Consider the following 20,127-nt stretch of genomic DNA (forward strand, 5'->3'; position numbering starts at 1 on the left):
AGAGCAGAGTTTAAAGTGCACATAGGGGGTGGGGCTTACTATACAACCCCCCCCCAAAAAATCAGACGACACACAAACACATCTTTTTTAACAAAGGGTACAATAATCACTTTATTGTGTCTGTATCACAACATAAAACTGGTCTCACATACAGTAGGAAAAAAAAAAAAAAGATTCAAAGCTGCTTGAAAAATAACCCCAACCCTCATTTGTTTCACACGGTGAAAACACAAACACACATCAGCCCAGCATCACTCTCGCATCTCGCCGTCCTCTTCCTCCTCTTCTACACCTCTGATGTACAAAACATTATTGCACCTGTGGAGGTCGAGCACAGCATGAGAAAGCGTTTCCTTCCACCAGTCACTTAATTATTAACACAAGTTAGTCAAGTCTGACGACTTCAAACTGTTCGGACTCCCGCTGATTTCTCTCTGCGGCGTTACAAAGTGTCATTCACATACCTGATGAGAACCTCACCGAGATGTCCGGCCAACGCTCCATCCACATACTCTTCTGTGTTTGCCAGCTGTCAAAAAAAACATAAATAAAATAAAACAAAGTTCAAAGGTCAGGTAAGATAATTGGTGGAGCAATGAAGCCAAGATCTCCCTCATCCCAACAACCTCCTCCAGCTCATCCAGGGAAACACTGAGGTGTTCCCAGGCCAGCTGACAGATAAAATCTCTCTGGTGCTTCCTGGGTGTCCACCTAGAACACCTCACCCAGAAGGTGACCTCCTCAACTGTCTCCTTTCAGTGTGGAGGTGCAGCGGCTCTACTGTGAGCCTCTAATGAAGAGGCCAGCCATCCTTTGGAGAAAGCTCATTTCTACTGCTTGTATATCAAAATAACTAAAAAGAGCCTTAACAATACGATCAGGCCCAGACTAGCAAAGTTATGGCATTTTTCTACAAAAATCTTGTTGCTGCAGCTCCATCTGGTGGCAGATGGTTGTATAAATATTTAGGACACCAATTCACCATCATTGGACTTTAAATAAAATGTAATTAGATTAAATGACTTGTACATTGAGCACCGACTAGTGACAATAGCAATGATCAGTCGCCACAGTTGCACAAATTCATACTTAAAACATGCGCTAAATAAAAGAATAATAAAAAAAAAAAATGTAATCCTAGTTGCCACAGTGATTTCACCAGGTAAAAACAGAGCCACTTTGGTGATACAGAAAACTCTGACTTTAAGTTTAGCATAGCCTGTGGTGTAATTCTATAAATGTGCAGTTTTTAAGGGTAGAAACTGTTCATACTTCACAAATTATCGAGTATCAGGATGTTTTCCCTGAGGTGGATTATTGATGTTGTCTTAAGTATATTAATATGTGTGCATTTTCATCAGGGTGTATGTTTAGAACTACAAGTGAGGACAGTTTTGAGTTAACACAGGTCCCCTCTTCTGTGACTGTCTAGTCACTGGTGTACCACCCAACACTGGAATGATGCTTCCTTGCAATGATGTCATTTTATCCTTCAACAGGAAAATACTACAGGTTCTTGTGTGACCCCATGAACACATTACTCGAGTTTTAATAATAATAATAATAATAATAATGATAATAATAATGATAAAGATAATAACAATAATGTATACTTTATTCCCCCGTGGGGAAATTACTTTCTCTGCATTTAACTCATTCACTCAGTGAAGCAGTGGGCAGCCACTAATCAGGCACCCGGGGAGCAGTGTGTAGGGACGGTACTTTGCCCAGGGGTACCTCAGGGTAGCTGTTCAGTGGATTCAAACCCCCCGACCTTCCGCTCATGGGGCGACCACGCTACCTACTGAGCTATCCCTGTCCACAAAAGAGTTTTCTGTTGTTGCTGGGTAATGCAGGGGAACTGTGTGCTGACGGCTTGGAGGAGTTCTGTGTTGCATTAAGCAACAGTAAAAACAACCTTCTAAGAGAAGAGCTGTGTATGCTGCTTCAAACACAGTGAAAGAAGCAGGGGAGGCAAAGGTAACACATTACTCTGGGCTAACAGTTGTTTTTACTTGGATATGGAATAACACAAAGTTTAGAAAAATAAATCCAAGTCACCTTTCATGCTACAGCAGCTGCATTAATGGCAAACTAAATGCGCTTGTCAATGTTAAAAATCACATTAGCTAAAAACTGCTTTTATTTTGAAATCGAGTCTCAGTTTCTCTTACCATAATATCTAGTCTATAAACAATGCAAAATTTGACCGTAGAACAAATTTTAGGTAATTGAACAAGGCAAATGATCCATACCTGCATATTCATGTACCCGTCCACAGACACGAGGTAGCCCTTATATTCCATGCCCCACTTCAGCTTCACCATCACTGGTTTTCCAGTCAGGCCGTTCAGGAAGGGCTTCGGGTTCAGAGGTAAACTCTGGAGAAGCAGACCAATCAGAGATAAATACACACACATTAAATTCAGACCCAATGAAACAAACAGCTACGGTTTAGCATCGTAATACCCGTACATGTCAAATCAAAACCATATGCAGTGACTTATTCTGGTCTGTGATCCTATAGTAGGTATCAGGTCTCTAAAAAGAGCTCTTGCACATTTCCTTTCAGTTTGCACAATCTTTCAAAGACAAAGACGATTAAAAAATAAACCGTAAATTTTATGATGATCAAGTTATTATAAGTATTTAGCTTCAAAATGTTTGTGTGGCAGTTAAATTAGACGTTTTCTGAATGAAGTTTGGTGCGACACTCTCTACGGATTCAAGCAGGAAGAAAAGCGCCAATAAACAAACAGCAAATAAACGGGAAGCATTGAAACCAGCCGAATTATGTTTCCGTAGATAAACATAAAATGCGAGGCTGCTTTCCGTGTGAGGATTCATTCATTCACTATAAAGTTATGAATGAGATACTAGCTTCGCCTATGCTAACCAGCTAACAGGCTAGTCGCTATTCCCGCGCCCTTCTGAGTAAAAAATCCCCCCAAAACATCCGGTGAAGCTAAAAGGTAGTGTTTCCGAGCTTTACTCACCATTTTAGCTCAAATTAAATAAGCACTGTGCGTTTTAAGGTATACGTTTGATATCCTTTCGTCACAATAACGTTGCACTTCACAGCAGCACACGCTTTACCGCCGACCGGAAGTCCTGCACTTTGCTTCCTGAGGAGTCTGCGTGTTTTTACACACCGCTACCTAGCGGTCAGGGGTTCACACCACACCCAAACCGCATTGTTCATTTATTTATTTTACTGCTTATTATGAGCAGAACAGAAACCGTTAAGACCATGAGAGACATGAGAGAAACAAGCTGGGGTCAACCATCAAAGCAAGGGACAGCGCACAAGAAAGGAGAAAAAGAGGGTGGAGGAGGGATGGAGCGGGTGGAGACAATGTCAGGAGTGATTTGTGACAGGATAGCAACCATTTATAATCTTCAATACGATCAGTTGCAGGCAGGTGGCGCAAAGAACATACTAAATAAGGAATATGTACAGATGTGGTCAGAAGTTTCCAATAATTTGGGGGTTTTAATTACTTCTTTAAACTTTAGTTTTTCTAGAGTGGGATGATTGTACAGTATACATCTTTAATGACTTTAAAAATAATTGGGTGCGCAAGTTTGAATTTATTTTGGATTTTCAAAAGTATACATACTGTCTCAAATGTATAAATTAACTTAAATCTTTTAATAAGTGGTTCTGATTCAGAATAATAGGAAAGTCCAAGGAACCCAGTAAAGATCTAAGAAAGATTATTGTAGATTTACACAATTTACAAAGGTTTTCGGAGCCATTTGTAAACAACTGCAAATTCAAAGATCATCAGTTTGCATGCATCATTTGGATGTGTCAACACTTTGAGGTCTTGAAGAAGACCCCAACTGTCATTCTCAGATGAGAGGAAATTGGTTGGGACATTCAGGAACAACCCAGGAACCATTAAGGCTCAAGCCTGCCATGAACTAGAAACTTCTGGAACACCTATGTCTCTGTCCACAGTGAAGCCAGTTTTACATAGCTATCAACCAAGAAAGAAGTCCCCCCTCCAAAAAGACACCTTCAAGCTTGAATGAAATTTGCAGCTGTCCACACAGACAAGACAAATGCCTTCTGAAGCCAGTTTTATGGTCACATGAGACAAAGATCAAGCTAATTGTCCACAATGACAAGAGGAATGTTTGGAGGAGTGAAGGTCAGGCTATCAAACCTAAGAACCCTGTACCAGCTGTCAGGCATGGCGGTGGTAGCATCATGCTCTATCTGGGGCTGTTTTGCTGCCAGTGTTCTGGGACATTGTAATTTAGCATGAATACCTCAATAAACTTCAACTTAGCTCAAATTAACAGCTAAATGACTGAAAATTGAACATAACTCAGCGTTCCAACATGACAATGATCCCAAATACACATCAAAATGACAACTAAAGTTATTTTGCCTCATGATAATATACTTAAAAGTTAAATTGTAATCTGATTACTGTTCAAAGCAAATACACTGTAAAATCTAATTAGTTCCCAGTACTCAAAAAAATTATGGAAACTCGTTGCCTCAAAAAAATTGAGTAAAGCTTAGCTAAAAATGACTAAGTTAGGTCAACTTATTTACTTTGAGTACTCTGTACAAGCTCATTTGTTCCCAGAACTCAAAAAAATTGGATCAAGTTTACATAAGATGACCAAGTTAGGGCAACTTACTCATTTTGAGTACACTGTACAGCCTTGTTAGTTCCCAGAACTCAAAAAAATTATGGAAACTCGTTGCCTCAAAAAAACTAAGTAAAGCTTACTTAAGATGACTGTTAGGACAACTTATACATTGCAAGTCTGCAGTATTAACAATAACTTGATATTTCTGACTGTACAATACTAATTGTTTACCTACTGACAAAATGTTAAGCTCAACTAAATGAAAAACAATTTGTGGTAACATGAATATGATTAAAATAATTAACAACAATTTTTGTAATGATGTTAAAATGAGCCCAACTTTTATTTTCAAACACAAAGTACAACAGCCAACATACTGGACACTGTTCTGCTGAACAACAAACAATTATATTGCCATCACTGTTATAATCTTACAATGAAACAAAGTCTCAGATGTAATTATTCTGAAAATAAGTTTAGGCCTACCACAGTTTGTTTTGTACTTACATTACTTATATAATCAGAATAAAATATTTATCGTTCTGTCACAAGTGCAGTCTCTAATTTAAACAACACATTTGTTTTGCATTCCAACACATGAGCTGGAATGTTGTATTATTTTAAGGATGGCTTGTTTCCAGTCCAGGCATTACTGCCTGAATGACTGTCATGGATCGAGGTGATCCAAATGTAGGTGCAGAAGAAAGTCTTTAACTTCCCTTAAGTACACTGGCAGTGGATGTGGGTTGGAGATGCAATGAGCTTGAACCTGCAGGCGACCATCTTCACTGACCACACCATCTGTGACGGAGGACTCATCTCTCCTGGTGTCCTGCAAGCAAATAGTCATATTTTTTGGAACATGAACTTAATTGCTTTCTTAAAACATTTTTTTTTCTGCATTTGGTATAGAACAGACTCCAATTTAGACGATCTCAGGCTCCCTCCCCACCGAGAGGTGACATTCAATGTCCCAATTGTCAGTCTGCATAGTGACCACCACCCAGCATACAATAATGTCATGAAAGCATCATTTTAAAAAGGGCTATGCAAACATGGCCAATAACTTTCATTCTAATGATGTGCAAAATGATTTTGGGCACAAAACAAATTTTGCTGTTAGAAAACTTGCAGACTTCACTATATACAGTGTAGACCCTCTAAACTAAGTTTGGGGATGTGATCTTTCAAGAAATGCAGACTAAACTGTTGTTGTTTGTTTACTTACACAGCATGTCTTGTAGAATTAACTGGAGTCACCAGCAACAGCATAGTGCAGTCATATCTCAAGTCTAATAACAGAAGACAGGAAAAGATCAGTAAAGAAACAACTTCCCCAAACCAAAGCACAAATAAAACAATAAGTAAAACAGGCTGATCTAAAGTATGATTAAAGTTCAGCCTGATTAATATAAATGTCACTGACAGTTGCTAATATATTGGAAAACCAAAATACTTACCACTGAGTTGATGTCTTTCTGTCCAACAGCAGGAGTGCTGGTCCCGATCGGCCTCAAAGACAGTAAGAAGCAAGCAGAGGGAGAAAAAACAGAACATTTTTCAGAAACTGATTTGATCCTTAATGGCTGTGCAATCATTGTAACATAGAGTTTGCTTATGTTGTTAAATAAAGGCTAGATTTGACATTAATAGATGCCACAGATGTTCTAAAGCTGCCACAAAGCATGAAAAAAAAAAATAGACGTCTCCGAAAACGTCGGAGCATTTTTGCAAATATGTGATGTCTTGATAAATCGAGCGGATATTTGAGCTTTACACAGCTACATTCTCGCCTGAAAATATCTTAAAAGTTTATTTTGTGACCCAGAAAAAGTAATAAGTTTTTCAGCGGCGCTCCTCCGCCATTGCCGCGCTTACAAGTACGCACAGGCTCCGACAACCGTGGCCGACAAATGCGATCCTCCTTTTCCCCAGACTACCCTTTCTGGGTCACAAAATAACCTTTTAAGATATTTTCAGGCGAGAATGTAGCTGTGTAATGCTCAAATATCTACTTAATTTATCAAAATATCACATATTTGCAAAAGTGCTTCCACGTTTTCGGAGAGCTCTGTTATCCACCCCCCACATCCCACACCTACCCCACCCCTAACGGCTGCACCTCCCGAAGAATTTTGTCTGGGCTCTTATCTCACTTATTTATTTCAAACAATCAACAGAAAATTTCACCACATAGTTTTATGTAAGGTTTTTAAGGCTGTGGTGTTAATTTTTAAGTAACATGAGCCCAGCGGCAGCAGCAACGCTTAGGCTAACACTAACTAGCTAGCAAGATTTTAAACCTGGTGCTAAACTAAGAGAAGCCACAAATCAGTTTGAATAAGAGTAAACATTTACTCACCAAGTCAGTGTATCAGGTAAAGATCCACAGCAATGACAACAATAATATCTTGAGCTGACGCTTCTCCAGGTTTGCTCAACATATTCCATAAAAAATGCACCGTGAACATGCGGACTGATCCGAGAGGGAGGAGGACTGTAGTCACGTGGCATTTTCAAAACACATCTTTCATCCTTCCGCACTGAGAAGCAAAACTTCCAGCTTACTTAGTTTTTCTAAGTTAAGACAACTCAAATAAATTGAGTTTATCAGCGTTTTTGCATAAAAAGTACTGGTAACTTATTTAAATTGAGTTCTAATAACAAATTGATAAAAACTGAGTTCAGCCTATTTAATATTTTTAATTAAACACAATATTACATTTTACAGTGTAAAAGCATCACTGTCGGTGCCTCCACCTGCCCTCAGCTGGACTGAAGGCAGATGGAAAATGACATATCCTGTAGGTGCAACACCTGCTCTACTTATGTCACTTTGACATGCCCCTCACCCACAAACTGCTCACTAGTTGAACCCTGTGGCCTCTTTGGGGGCAAAAAGTTAAATATCTGTAATAACCAAGTCGGCCGGTTGTAAGTCTGAGCAGCAATTTCACTCCAGGCACAAACAGTCTGACGCGCTCACATTTTTTCTGCGCTGAAGCGTTGAACCGTTTCTGAAGTATCTGACAAGTTCAAACCTGATGCGATGAATGAAACTAACACCTGACTTCCTGCTGTTAGAGGCTGCGATTGTCCAGAAATTCCTCTGACATTGCAGCAGAGCTTTATTTGCATATTTGAAATGCTCGTGTCCTTACATCATTTTAGCTCATGAGCCGCCCTCTGTGTAATTAACCGACCCGTCAGTCAGTTTCTGTGTGTCTTATAGCATGAAGGAAATATGCAGCAGAGAGAGAGAGAATGAAAATGGTATTTAGACTAATCTGCCTTCATTACCTCTGCTTTTTGCATCCTTATAGATGCAGAGAGATTTAAAATAATGACTTCAAAGCAGCAGAAGAGGTTCAAAACTGCCACAAAACATGAAAAATTAGTAAAAAAAGGGATGTGTTAACACTGCGTCAGGCTGGTGACCTGTCCAGGGTGTACCCTGCCTCTTGCCATATGGTTGCTGGGATAGGTTCCAGCTCCCTGTGATCATCATAAGGCTAAACGGAAGAGGATGGATGGATGGATGGATGAATTAAGACTACAAACTATCAAAAAATGATAAGTAAAAGATGACAAACGTGAACACTGAGTGGGGGCTCAGTAAAGGTCTCACAGATAGAGGCGAGGGAGGAGGCAACACTAAAACACTTTGTGTCTGAATACCTGCAGACACTAATGACACTCCTATAAGCTCCTCAGCCATTTAAGCATTTATCAAAACTTCAGTTTCTTACAAATTTAGCTTTATTTAAATAAAATTGTCAAACCCTTAAATAATTTAACTTATGATCTTCCTCCCGTGTAGCCAACACATCCATTGGTCACTGGTGGCGCTGGTGGTGGAAAACAGACTAGAAAGACACACAACATGACTACAGAGATTAAAAAATAACCTGAAAGAGATCCAGAAATACAACAAAAAGAGTGAAAGATGAGCACAAACTGAGAAAAACCAACACAAAGAGCTTCAAAACTGACCCAAAAACAACAATGGAGATGATAAAAATGACTTTAAACAGATAAAAATTACCACAAAACAACAAGAAAAGATCAAACAAACTGCCCTAAATAGATGTAAAGTGACCACAAAGAGCTTTAAGAAGACCACAGTGCATTATTGGAGACTTGTTCTTTGACTTTTCTGCCAAAAAGCTGAGAAGATGAAAACGTCTCTCTTGTCTTTATGGAGCTAAATCCTGGAAAATGTTTAAAACCGTGAGAAAAGAACAAAGTTTTCTCCTCCACAAAGAGCCAGGCGGGCGGTGACTGAACCAGGACAGGCAGAACAAAGTGAACAGGTGAGATAGTTTAACTTGGCTCACTGCTTATTGGACAAGGGTCAGGTGCTTAGAAAGCAGGTCACGGTCCGATTACACCGCAGACAGAGAAGCCAGAGCCGTGCTGGGTTCAGTCGAGCTTAAGCCAAATGGGCCTGAGAGGAAATCGCCGTTCTACCTCTGCTGAACACAGGGAGGCGCCCTGCAGCCTGCACTCTGTTGATGCCACTCCTGCAGGCTGGAAGCTGGAGGTTTTCCCTCTTCTTTTTATGGGCAGCAATGATGTGAAAAGCAGGATGAGTATTTAATTGGATCTTTCACTGGTTTTCTATGGACACTGGCGATGTCATCTACAAAGGCTCGAGGTCGGCAGAGCAACCAGAGGGTGTAATTTGAAGTGCCTCAGCAGCTCACGCAGCTTCTGCATCCAAAGCCAATTAGTCAGAAATGTGGATATGAGCACTCATGTGGTCCGTTCATCATCAGGGTCTATGTGGTCCCCTCAGGGGGTCCAAACCCTGTCAGGACCAGTGGTGGGCAATCATCAAACTCACTTCAAAGTGTCACAGCGTCAAACCAAAATCAGATCATGTCCCACCTATGGGCAGAAATCTGTGCCATCAGAAACTGAATTTCTTACATCCCTGCAGTCTGAAGCCAGTGATGCATAGCAACACCCCAGTTTCATCTGATTTCTGATGATTCACTATAGAGAATTGCATTCTGGGTAGAATTTCAACTTTCGTAACTCTGTTTCAGAATGGTGACTGTTCAAAGCAAATTACATATGAAAGCTTTCCTTTTTTTGTGCCTACAATTTGATCCTGGACTGATCTTCTAGTCGTGATTCCCTCTGTGCCCAAATAATTTCCTACTGTCATTTTTTAACTCTTGCCAAATGTAAAACTATTTGTTTTCCTTTTAGCTGTCTTGAACATATAAATCCTTTTGTACTGGCAGTTGTTACACCATCACAGTCCTGTGAGAAAATAAGTACATTCCATGATTCAGCAGAACCACCTTTAGCAGCAATAACTTGAAATAATTGTTTTGTCTTGCATAGTTATGAAGGAATTTTCAAATTTGCTGACAATCGGTTAATCAAGTGCATTTGACCAGCACTTGGGTGCTACTTACCCTCTTAACTCCACCACCAACAGAAGCAGTGAGGTCGGTCTTCATAAGGAGATGTGAACACTGAAAACACAGTTTCAGAGGTTAAAACTGTAAAATATACATTGTTGGGTAGTTGACCCGAAGCAATAAACTAAATAAAACACAGAAGCAGCCACATATTTTTAGTGTACTGCAGTTTTCAGCTTCCAGTCATCCATTGGGGCATCCTGGACCCTCTGCTAGTTTGAGTTTGGCCCAGATGTTTGAACCCCTGGTTTAGTTCTGGTGGCTCACAATGATTTATTTTACATACCGTAATGTACAGTTGTTCTGAAAGGTTATTAAACCCGCTCTTAGGTTGGAGTGCATTTGAGATGCTAGTCATTAATTGAAAGTCATATATTTAATATGAGCATCCAAATGTACATGACAGGAATGAGGAAATGCGCCTTTAAAGGTAGTTTGGACTCCCTGAACTCCTCATAAAGTCCCCCCCGCGTGGTCCCGGGCCCTCGTGCCGGGACCCCGCTGGTGCGAAGATGAGGCTGGGAGAACGAACTGGAATGTTCCTTTAAGTCGCAGAAAAATGCGGAGGGAGAGGCGGAGCTGGCGCACAGCGCTGTCACCGCACCTCCTCTGCGTCTCCGTGAGCCCTCAGAGGCAGATCACCGCAGGGAGATGAACCACGCCGCAGGTCCCGGAGCAGCAGACGAGCCGGGCAGACCCGTTCACTTCTCCTCCTCCTCCTCCTCGGCCCTCCTCCTTTCTCTACGGGACACCTCACACCGTCCGGGATCATGCTGTTCCTTCATACGGCTGAGTTATCATCGCCCTGTTGGATCGCAGCTGAGTGAAAGAGAAAGTCCACACTGGAGCTGAACCCTGCGCACTTACCTTGTTTTTTTAAACTTTGCCACTGTGGATGAGCTCCCTGATTTCTGAGTAACTCCAGCGGATTTTCTGGCTCGCTTTTCTCCCCCACATACCTTGGATTATTCCCACAGCAGAGGAGATATGTTGCTCTTGTTCGTGGTCAGCCTGGCTGTGTTTTCAGATGCAGGTCAGTGTGATGTTTTTTTTATTTATTTTTTATTGGGGGGGAGGTTGCAACTGGGGCAACAATGTCTCCGTGGCAAGTGCAGCAATGCAGAACTCCCTTGAAATTTGGGGCAATTTAACCTCTCACTGCTCAGGTTTAAGATAATTAACGCACATATGTTGAAAGATGATCATAATCAGCTTTCATATTAACCTCCAGGAAGGAAGAGAACAATAGAGGATGTGTCCCATCCTCAGTGTTTCACTTTCAAAGAGCAGATATTGTGATTTATAGTTGAATAATTGAGTTATTTCTGATTAAAGCATATTGAGGTTGCTGTAAAACCTGCCATTTTTTGTTATTTTACATCCATTTATTGTCTCCCCATCCACACACTGTGACATAATTCATCAGGATCTACCGCCTAACAAAGAAAATCCACCTATAAAAAGTGCAAATATGCAATAATTCATCCTGTAAAATTTGATGTGAGCCTATCTGTGAGGTCTTGCACATGACAGAAGCAGTAGAGGGCTCCAGGTTTTAAAGTAATAAATCCACAGTAGGGATGACACCATTTGCCCGGAGGGGTGGAGTGGGTGGAGGGTTAGGGTTGTAGAGCGTCTGGAAGGCGTCTGAATGCTGCTCATCGTCCCAGAGCTGCCAAACTTTATCTGTGTCAGAGTCCACGCTGGCTGCGGTCCGTGGCAGGCAGGTGCACAATGCCTCTATTATCCTTTTTGCATAACATTTCCGATCGAGGTAAAACACTTGACTTGTGTACACACACGCAAACACACACAGCCCTCTCTTCTCAGCTCGCCCACTCACTCTCAGACTCGACTATATCTGAATGAGGTGTGTCTGTTCACTGTTCTCTGGCTGATTTGATTTTTGGTCCACTGACGCCGAAAATAAAACATTAGCCCAGTTTTAGTTTCACACTTTATGTTTTTATTTGGTTTCTGTTCAAATGAGAGTCCAGGAAAAGTGGAAATAACCCAATAAAACCGCGAAGAGATGCAAAACAGGTAGAAATACAGACAGAAGAAGCTCAAAGATGTTAAATATACCACTCAAAGAGCTGCGAAACATCCAGATTCTGTCTGTTTGACAAACAGAATATTTAAATCTGAGTAACTATAATAGGAAAATGTTTAGTTTTACTGGAAAAATGGACAAGATGATCCAAGACTTTTTTTTTTTTTTTTTTTACACTAATGGGGACAATTATTTTGTAGATGGACTGATATCTCTTTATTGAGTGATATCTACCCAGATAATTTGGGTTTGATTTAATCTGGTCTTTAAAATGTTTCCCCTTCTCTTTAACTCATTTTACTTTTGCCAATAGTCCCAAAGAAACTGCTGATATTGTTTTTCTGCAGAGTAAACTGGACTCGGGAGATAAATTTTACTTTTAATGATGGTGTGAGAACCATTATGTTTAATATTTTAGTCAAATAATCCCACCTACATGGGTGTTGGTAAAGTCAGTGGGGTTTTTTTGGGGTGGAGTAACCCTTAAAAGTGACTGAGGATGTGTGGATGGTGTCATGTCAGTCCATAGTAAAGTTTCTTCTCTCCGTCCTGCAGGTCTGTCTGAGGTGGTGTTTAATGGGGGCGTGGCCCCCCGTTGTGAGAACCGCGCCTGCAACCCCCGCATGGGGAACCTCGCCTTGGGTCGCAGGGTGCTGACGCAGACCGTCTGTGGCAACAACGGCAGCGAGCTCCACTGCTTCTACTCCGACCCCGACGCCAACCTGGCCTGCAACCCCGCCAAGTGCGCCAAATGCAACGCCGGCCTGCCCCACCTGTCCCATCTGGCCGGGGCCATGTCCGACTCCTCCTTCCGTCACCCGAACACCTGGTGGCAGTCGGCCGGAGGGGTGGAGTCGGAGACAGTGCAGCTGGACCTGGAGACGGAGTTCTACTTCACGCATCTCATCCTGGTGTTTCGCTCACCTAGGCCTGCCGCCATGACTCTGGAGCGCTCGCAGGACTTCGGGAGAACTTGGAGGATGCTGCAGTACTACGCCACCAACTGCAGCGCCGCCTTCAGGCTGGAAGAGGGGAAGGCAGACGTTGGTCAGGATGGCGCCACCTGCACGTCCAAGTACTCAGGCGCCTACCCCTGCAACCGTGGAGAGGTGAGGCGATGCTCCAAGTCTTTAGGGGGTTTTATGACATCAGTCACACTGAAAATGAATAAAGAATTATTCTATTTCAAATCAACTCTAGCTCCATATTCCCACAAAGCATGGAGACAAGCAGGGTTAATTGGCATATAATCTCTGAATGTGAGCATGGAGAATCTGTAGGGATCAGTCAAGCAGTTTAGAGACAAATGGGAGTCTCTGAACCATCAGCTATCATCTGACTGCAGTTGATAGCTGCCAGACTGCCAGTCCCATGAAATGGGACATTTTGGCCTCGATCTCTCCCAGAAACCCCCCAAAATACTGGCCGCTGTCCCCAGAATGTGTCAACTGACTATGCTTCAGATCCAGGATCCCAGCATATAAAGGCAATGGAAAGAAGAGAAGCCAAACATATCTCTTACACAGTATTCAAAGACAGGGTATTTTTTATCTCCTCTTAACACTGGAGCTTTTATAGAAAAAAAAAAATCCCCTCAGGTGCTGCCAAAACTGCTCTGAAACATCGGGGCATGGACCTTTGGGGGTTTCCTGTGGGTCTGGCACTGAGGCGCTGGCAATGGAGTCCCGTTGGGGGCAGGGCTCTTGATTGGGCTCGTTCTGGTGCATACTGCAGATGCTTGATTGGATTGGGATCTGAGGATTTTGGAGGCCTGGGCTCTTTCTTGTGTTATGTGATCAAAGAGGCCACTTCTGGTGGGAAGTGTCTTACAATTGGAGCTGCAGTGTTTAGGTGGATGGGATGTGTCAAAGTAACATCGATACCAGCACCCAAGGTTCCTCTGTGCCTTTCACATGCAGCGGCTTTTCTTAATTCAGTCACCGAGTCCTGAAATGACTCTCTGAACATGTCTTCTTAGTTTTATCAGCCTGGGTCTACTGCTCACAGCCTTCTAGTAAATAAATCTTTGGAAAAAACATAAACTGCACCTGTATTGCATTAACAGGGCTACATTTCTAGCAGGCTGCAGAATCCTTTAAACCTGGTTGGGGTCCAGTTTGGGAGTATATGTCAAAATAAACAGAGGCATAACAGTGCGTGATGTTTATTTTCATAGCAGATCTCAGAGGGATTTACAGTCTCTGTGATGGATAAAATTTAATTTTTCAGATTGCAGCAGCGCCGATGGGACTCACTGGAATTAAATTTTGTTTTTACTTTTTCTGGACATTATGCACCAGATGAAAGCCGCTAAACGCCACCTTTTATTGGATATGAAAGACAAAATTATTATATTTGGCAACACGTTTTAGCGTTTCTGTATTTCCATTTTAGCACCTGCTGCAGTCGGTTTACAAGCAAGAATGAAAACAGGATTTAACTCGTAAATTTGACTAGTAAAACCTTGTGGGCGGTTTTTGCTGTGGGAGATCAGTTAAATTAGTTGCACTGACTACTCGGTCACTTGGTGGTTGAGACTGTACAGGTCTCCTGGTGGGAGGCAACCTGTGTCCAAACAGTAGCTCTCACACAGACTGGCAAAAGCGTGCAAATAAGACAAATTTTTAAACGCAGACAGATTGAGAACAAGTTGCAGTAAATCAGAGTCAATACCAAGGCAGCACGTCTCCTTGCAACAGGGGACTCAACTCAGCTGGCTGCCAACTGGTTTATGTGGAGTTTTCTGTTTAAGTCCTCATCACGACTTACATTTTGACATCTAAGTCTCTGTGAAACTCTGATTCCTTGGTTTTATGGCTTGTTGGTGGTCTCTTCTGGTTCTTAAAACACACAATCCAACACATTTTTAAGCCCAAAATTTTCTTTGTTGGTTGTTCCTGACAAATAAGCAACCCGGTGGTCTCTCCAATTTATACACAGCAGGTACAAAGGTGACCTAGAGAATAGATCAGCCTCAAGAGGAAAATAATCAATCAGGGAAACCTCATAAAAGCACAGCCTGAAGCAGAAAAAAGTAAAATTCTGCACGGTACAGGTAGATAACAGCAACAGTTTGAAGTTTAAAGGCTGTACTGTTACTGTTCTTCAACTGGCCTGCTTTCTTTCTGGAAGCAGTTTTGATGATCAGATTTCTATCAGGTCTCGAATTCCCACCTTTCCTCTGAGTCCAAACACTGCCAGCTCGCTCGGATAGCAGGTTAGCGCAGGTGGGAAGGAGCGCGGATGCACACCTGCAGGCCTGACAGACTTTCCTGCTCGTCGTGCAGCTTTTTTCTCCCTCCATGAATGAAGTGCTAATGATGTCGCGTGTGACAGGTAAAGCGAGCTACTTAACAGCCAATCCTGAAGGGCAGCCTCTCCATCATTTCCCCCCTCCTGTTGGAGCAAAGTCAGATCTTTCTGCAGTAAGTCACGCAACATTCAAGAGTCACACAGCACAGACAGCACACCGAGCAGAGGGAAAGCCAGGTGGGGGGAAGCTCCCTGAGTGCATGATTGAGTGTTTAATAGGCGTACTTTGACTGTAGCACGAGAGGGCTTCCTGCACTCCATTGATGTTTAATTGAAGCAGTGTGTCAGGAGCTGCTCTGCAGATGTGTGCTGAGGCACATGCCAAACCCGGTGCTGTGCCGGGCTCTCCTGCGGTGCTTTCATATGAAATGTGGACTCTTCCCTGCTACTCTGAGGTGTTTCCGTGAGCCGCTTAGGTCTTTTTTCCCTCCTCTGTCTCCTTTTGTGCGTGAAGGTGTGAAAATAGCAGCTTGTTTTCCATCTCCCGTTCTCTCCGGCTTGTTTGAGCCACCTGTGCTAGGAGCATGACCTGTTTGACCTTTAACCTCTCCACTGATGTCCCTGGGGTTAAAAGAGGTTAAGTAGTGCACTGACAGACCAGCTGCTGCTGCTCAGCTGCTCACACCGTCTGTGCCCCTTTTGGTTTTTGCTTCTACATCATCTCTACTGACAGTCAAGGTCACGACATGATAACAAGCCTTATTTATGTATGTACTGTGCGAATATAGAGCTTTATTCCATGCTACTCTCACTTGTTGTCTCACAGTTATGTTCATAGTTGGCCTGCATTCGGGTACTATTTCAATTAAAAGTCAGAAACCTGTTAAATTTATATTGATAACAGTACCTCAGGGGGCAGTAAACTACATGTGGCCACCTTCACAGGCTGCAGAGAAGTAAACAAAGCAGGAGAGACATCGTGCATGAGTGGATTCATGACCTCACCACACAATGGGTCTGCAGTGGTTGCTGACTATGAGTGCAGAGTTTCAGATTTGCATTTCTTTTCCAGTTTTGATTAAAAAGGTAAAGAATTCTGCTTTTAATTATTTAATAATGACGGGTTCTTCAAAAAGTCCGTCTTTGCACTTATGCTTGAAAAGCATCAGCCACTTTGCTTGTGTGGGAATCGTTTTGTCCTCTTTCACTACGGATGCACTAAGATGCTATTAACTGAATCATCAGCTTGAGCTCATGTGACTTATTCCTGACCTCCTTCTTCTTTAGGGGTCACCACAGTGGATCATCTGTCTCTCACCCTGTCCCTAACATCCTCTGCATGTCCTCCTTTGTCCAGTAGATCCATTATCCCTCCTCTGCACATGTCCAAACCATCTCAGCCTCTCTGAGGGGCACAGGGAACTTTTTGGAATAGACCGAACCCCCAAGGTTTGCCCACACCACGTCACTGATAATACATTAATTCCCAAGGCTTCCATAACTCCTTTATTTAACTTCAAAGTTAATTCTTTTGATTATTAAGCTTTGTAACATTTACTGGAACCTTTACTTATTGACTATTTTCAGGAGGGTCCAGCTGCATATTGTGGCTGTTATCACAAAGAAATGAATAACTTGAATAACTTAAAATAAAATTTAATCAACTTTACATAAACTCACTTACCGTCAGTGACCGCTGAATAGACGTGCCATCATTTCTCTTTTATGGAGCTTTTTAGATGTCATATTGGACTCTGGTTGCGCTTAATGCACTTAATTTGACAAAAGAAATTAATATTCCACTGCTGTTTTAGATTATTTCTCCAGAATGAAACTTTTTTGGCTTCACAGAGTCCTGAGCCTCCTTCAGAAACAGAAAAGTCAATGAAAAAATGCCATCGCGCTAAAATATAAAGCAAGATGAATAGCAGACGCATCAGCCGAGTGATGTTTGATTGTATGCATGTGTGTGATTGCGGTGTGTTTCTTTGGCTTGCATGTGAGTGTCTGAGGCTGTGTGATGAGATAAGTGAGAGCTGTGGTGAATTTTGGGGAGGGTGGGGGGGTGGAGGTCATAGCTGGGAGCGATTACAGGCAGCAGGTATGCTCAGCTCTCTTCTTCTCTTCTTTCACCCGCAAACATGAAAGCATGTCATCTCATGTGCTGAAAGCTGTTCGTGTTCACCTGTAGAGTGTGTGTGTGTGTGTGTGTGTGTGTGTGTGTGTGTGTGTGTGTGTGTGTGTGTGTGTGTGTGTGTGTGTGTGTGTGTGTGTGTGTGTGTGTGTGAGAGAGAGAGAGAGAGAATTCAGAGCTGCTTGTCTTATTTATGAGGTCAGCTGGGCTGGAAGAATGTGAGTGTTTGTTGTCCAGACTGACCTCCTTAGGGAAGAGATGCAGACCAGCCAATGCGCGTGCGCACACACACACACACTCATCCGTGCCCTTTCAGATAAACACTTACAGTCGGCTCTCCCTCTGTCTGCTGGGAAGGAAGTGCCGTTGCTCTGATGGATGTTGGTACTGTTGGCTAGACACCCATCCCCCCCCACTCCGTCTTTTTCCTTCCATCAATGCCCATTGTGCCTGTTTACCAGATTACAGTCCACAGTGCTTTGATGGAATTAGGCCTGTTAAAGGCAGGCTTACTTTATTTTGCAGGCTGAAACAGGAAGAAAGGTTTTCAGTGAACCTGCCGCCTCACAGAGCCGGAAATTTGTTACATAGCTTAATGGCAGGTGGAAAACTTTCCCAAGTGCGGTATGAGGTTTCAGCACGGCTTTCAGCTTCCATAAGTGTATTAACAGTTGATATCCTGCAAAGTGCAAAGACTCTGTCTAGATGCAGACTAATGCAGACTAACCAAGTTATTTACGCATCAGTTTGCCCCCCCTGACCAAAACAGCCAGTGCAGGCATATTTACACTGATGATTTTTTTGGTTTCATTTTTTTCTAAAATGCATTGCTGCAAATGCAAGTTCATTAATAAATTTCTTATCCTCAAAATCTGTCATATTGGATACAGGAATCTTGTGAGACATGCATGGTTTAACGATATATTCTGGCCTTTTTGACTTTTTGAAAACTCATATTTCTGCCAGCTGTACTTATGTAGAGCTCAAATGAACAAAACGTGTATCAGCTCATCAAGGGACTATACATGACTTATATGAAAAGCAAATTTATTAAAAAACAAAAGGTTGATTATGTTCATAGGTAATTCATGTAGTATATGGATGTGTGGCCCTGTGCTGTGTAAGTAAATCAAAAAAGATAAAGCAAAGTACAAACCCAAATGACAGTTGACAGGTGAGCAATTAACTCAGGTCAAAAACATTACTGTAAGTCAGCCACTCCCCTAATCCAACTAGTAACCAAAACCTGGAAGTAAACACCCACAAGCCGGTTAAGCAACACAATTTTTTTTTTCTATCAACCGGGGCTTGCCAAAGGGTCACCAACCAGTCTCTAGGCCTGCATGACTGGGGCTTTAAAAGGAATTTAACAGCTGACTTGGTGTGATAAGATGTCAGAGCTGTGTTCAGAGCTTGAGGTTGCAAATTTGAGTCGCCTAGTGACTTAAGGATGATATGAAAGGGTTCTTGAACACAAACCTTTTTGTCTTGCTAGGATGTATCTTCAACACATGGTGAGGTTATGCCCTCGATGCCAGGGCAGCTTCCATTTTGGAACTAATTTTCACCCAAGGCTAGATGGAGAAAAGCTAAAGTTCAAACCTGAGGAGGCTGTGGCTTCATCTCTGTGTATAGCATGGATTAAGATAAACATGGGTGTCATCAGCATATCTGTAAATGTGAATATTTGTTTTCCAGGGCAGCAGTAGTAAAAGCTCCAGGCGACACTGATTTGTGTTGTCAGCGTATGTTTATGTGCATGTCGATGTGGGTGTGTGTGTGTGTGCGCTGGTGTTGCCGTGGTGTCGCTAGGCTGTCGCAGGCTTTTGTCCGGCTCTGAGTTATGTGGAGCTGCATCTCCATCCCCGCCTTTGTCTGACCCTGCTCTCCGTGCTCTCCCGCGGACCAGCGCCCCTCATCCTATTTGTCGTGTTCTCTTAATTGCGGACCACAATGCTGTGACCTCGTGACCTTTTCCAACAACAGGGAAATTAATAGTGCTCCTCCCATCACACTCTCCGCCAGTCATCCAGCCAATCGGCAAACAGCAGGGTTGTTTTTCTTGAACCAAAGAAAAACACTCAGCCGCACACATAAACACACACCACTCACACAATGATATCAGTGACAGCTCGGCACACTGCAAACTCACACACTGCTTTCATAGTGAGAGTCGGGGCCAACAGCAACTTTTTCACCTCAACGACGGCAGTGGCGATGGTTGCCAGTGGCAGCAGTAGCCATGGAGATGGCAGCCCATAAAGGGATCTTCAATTTGAAGGATGTCCATGGACAAGAGAGTGTAAAAGGGGGGGTGCAGTGCACAGAACCCACATGACCAAGTGAGGACATGACCAATAATGGCCGGGTGTAAGGTCAAAGTTTGGTACATGAATGAAACCAAAACAAACCCCCTTTAATGAAGCAGATGTGGTGACATAAGTGACTTCAATTTATCCACTTCTGTTACTAAATACACCTGTCTAAGTGGATATGCACTCGTCATGGGCATACATTTTCATGGGAATTTTGAGCTTTGAGTGATGACTTAGAACTGAAAACAACAATTAGGTGCACAGATGATACAAATATACACATACTCCCTCACTAATATTTTTTTAAATGCCCCTTAGCAAGTTGCA

At 42.5% G+C, this 20,127-nt stretch overlaps 2 protein-coding genes across 3 annotated transcripts in view; one reads left to right on the plus strand and one right to left on the minus strand.

Moving 5' to 3' along the window:
- Positions 1–83: 83 nt before the first annotated feature.
- snrpf (small nuclear ribonucleoprotein polypeptide F) lies at positions 84–3,150 on the minus strand. Its single transcript, XM_031746371.2, has 4 exons — positions 2,997–3,150; positions 2,256–2,381; positions 465–529; positions 84–318 (listed from the first exon to the last, which is right to left on the minus strand). Exons 1-4 carry the CDS (start codon positions 2,997–2,999, stop codon positions 252–254), a joined length of 261 nt encoding a protein of 86 aa, XP_031602231.1. The 5' UTR covers positions 3,000–3,150; the 3' UTR covers positions 84–251.
- A 7,426-nt stretch (positions 3,151–10,576) lies between these two features.
- The window catches only part of ntn4 (netrin 4), a 32,470-nt gene continuing 22,919 nt past the window's right edge, over positions 10,577–20,127 (plus strand). Inside the window, exons 1-2 of one of the 2 annotated variants that reach the window (XM_031746361.2) lie at positions 10,577–11,079; positions 12,655–13,208. In XM_031746361.2, the coding sequence (XP_031602221.1) occupies positions 11,034–11,079; positions 12,655–13,208 (600 nt within the window). In that variant the 5' untranslated portion in view covers positions 10,577–11,033. Of the gene's footprint in view, positions 11,080–12,025; positions 12,090–12,654; positions 13,209–20,127 lie in introns of those variants that run through there. The other variant, XM_039601457.1, reaches the window with a different exon arrangement.

This window comes from Oreochromis aureus, linkage group 17, assembly GCF_013358895.1.
Source record: "Oreochromis aureus strain Israel breed Guangdong linkage group 17, ZZ_aureus, whole genome shotgun sequence".
In the NCBI taxonomy this organism is placed as follows: Eukaryota; Metazoa; Chordata; class Actinopteri; order Cichliformes; family Cichlidae; genus Oreochromis; species Oreochromis aureus.

Coding starts and splice junctions, on each gene's coding strand:
- snrpf (XM_031746371.2), bottom strand. Junction 530..2,255: donor ACGGGTACATGAATATGCAG/GTATGGATCATT, acceptor TTTTTTTGACAG/CTGGCAAACACAGAAGAGTA. Junction 319..464: donor CTCGGTGAGGTTCTCATCAG/GTATGTGAATGA, acceptor CGACCTCCACAG/GTGCAATAATGTTTTGTACA.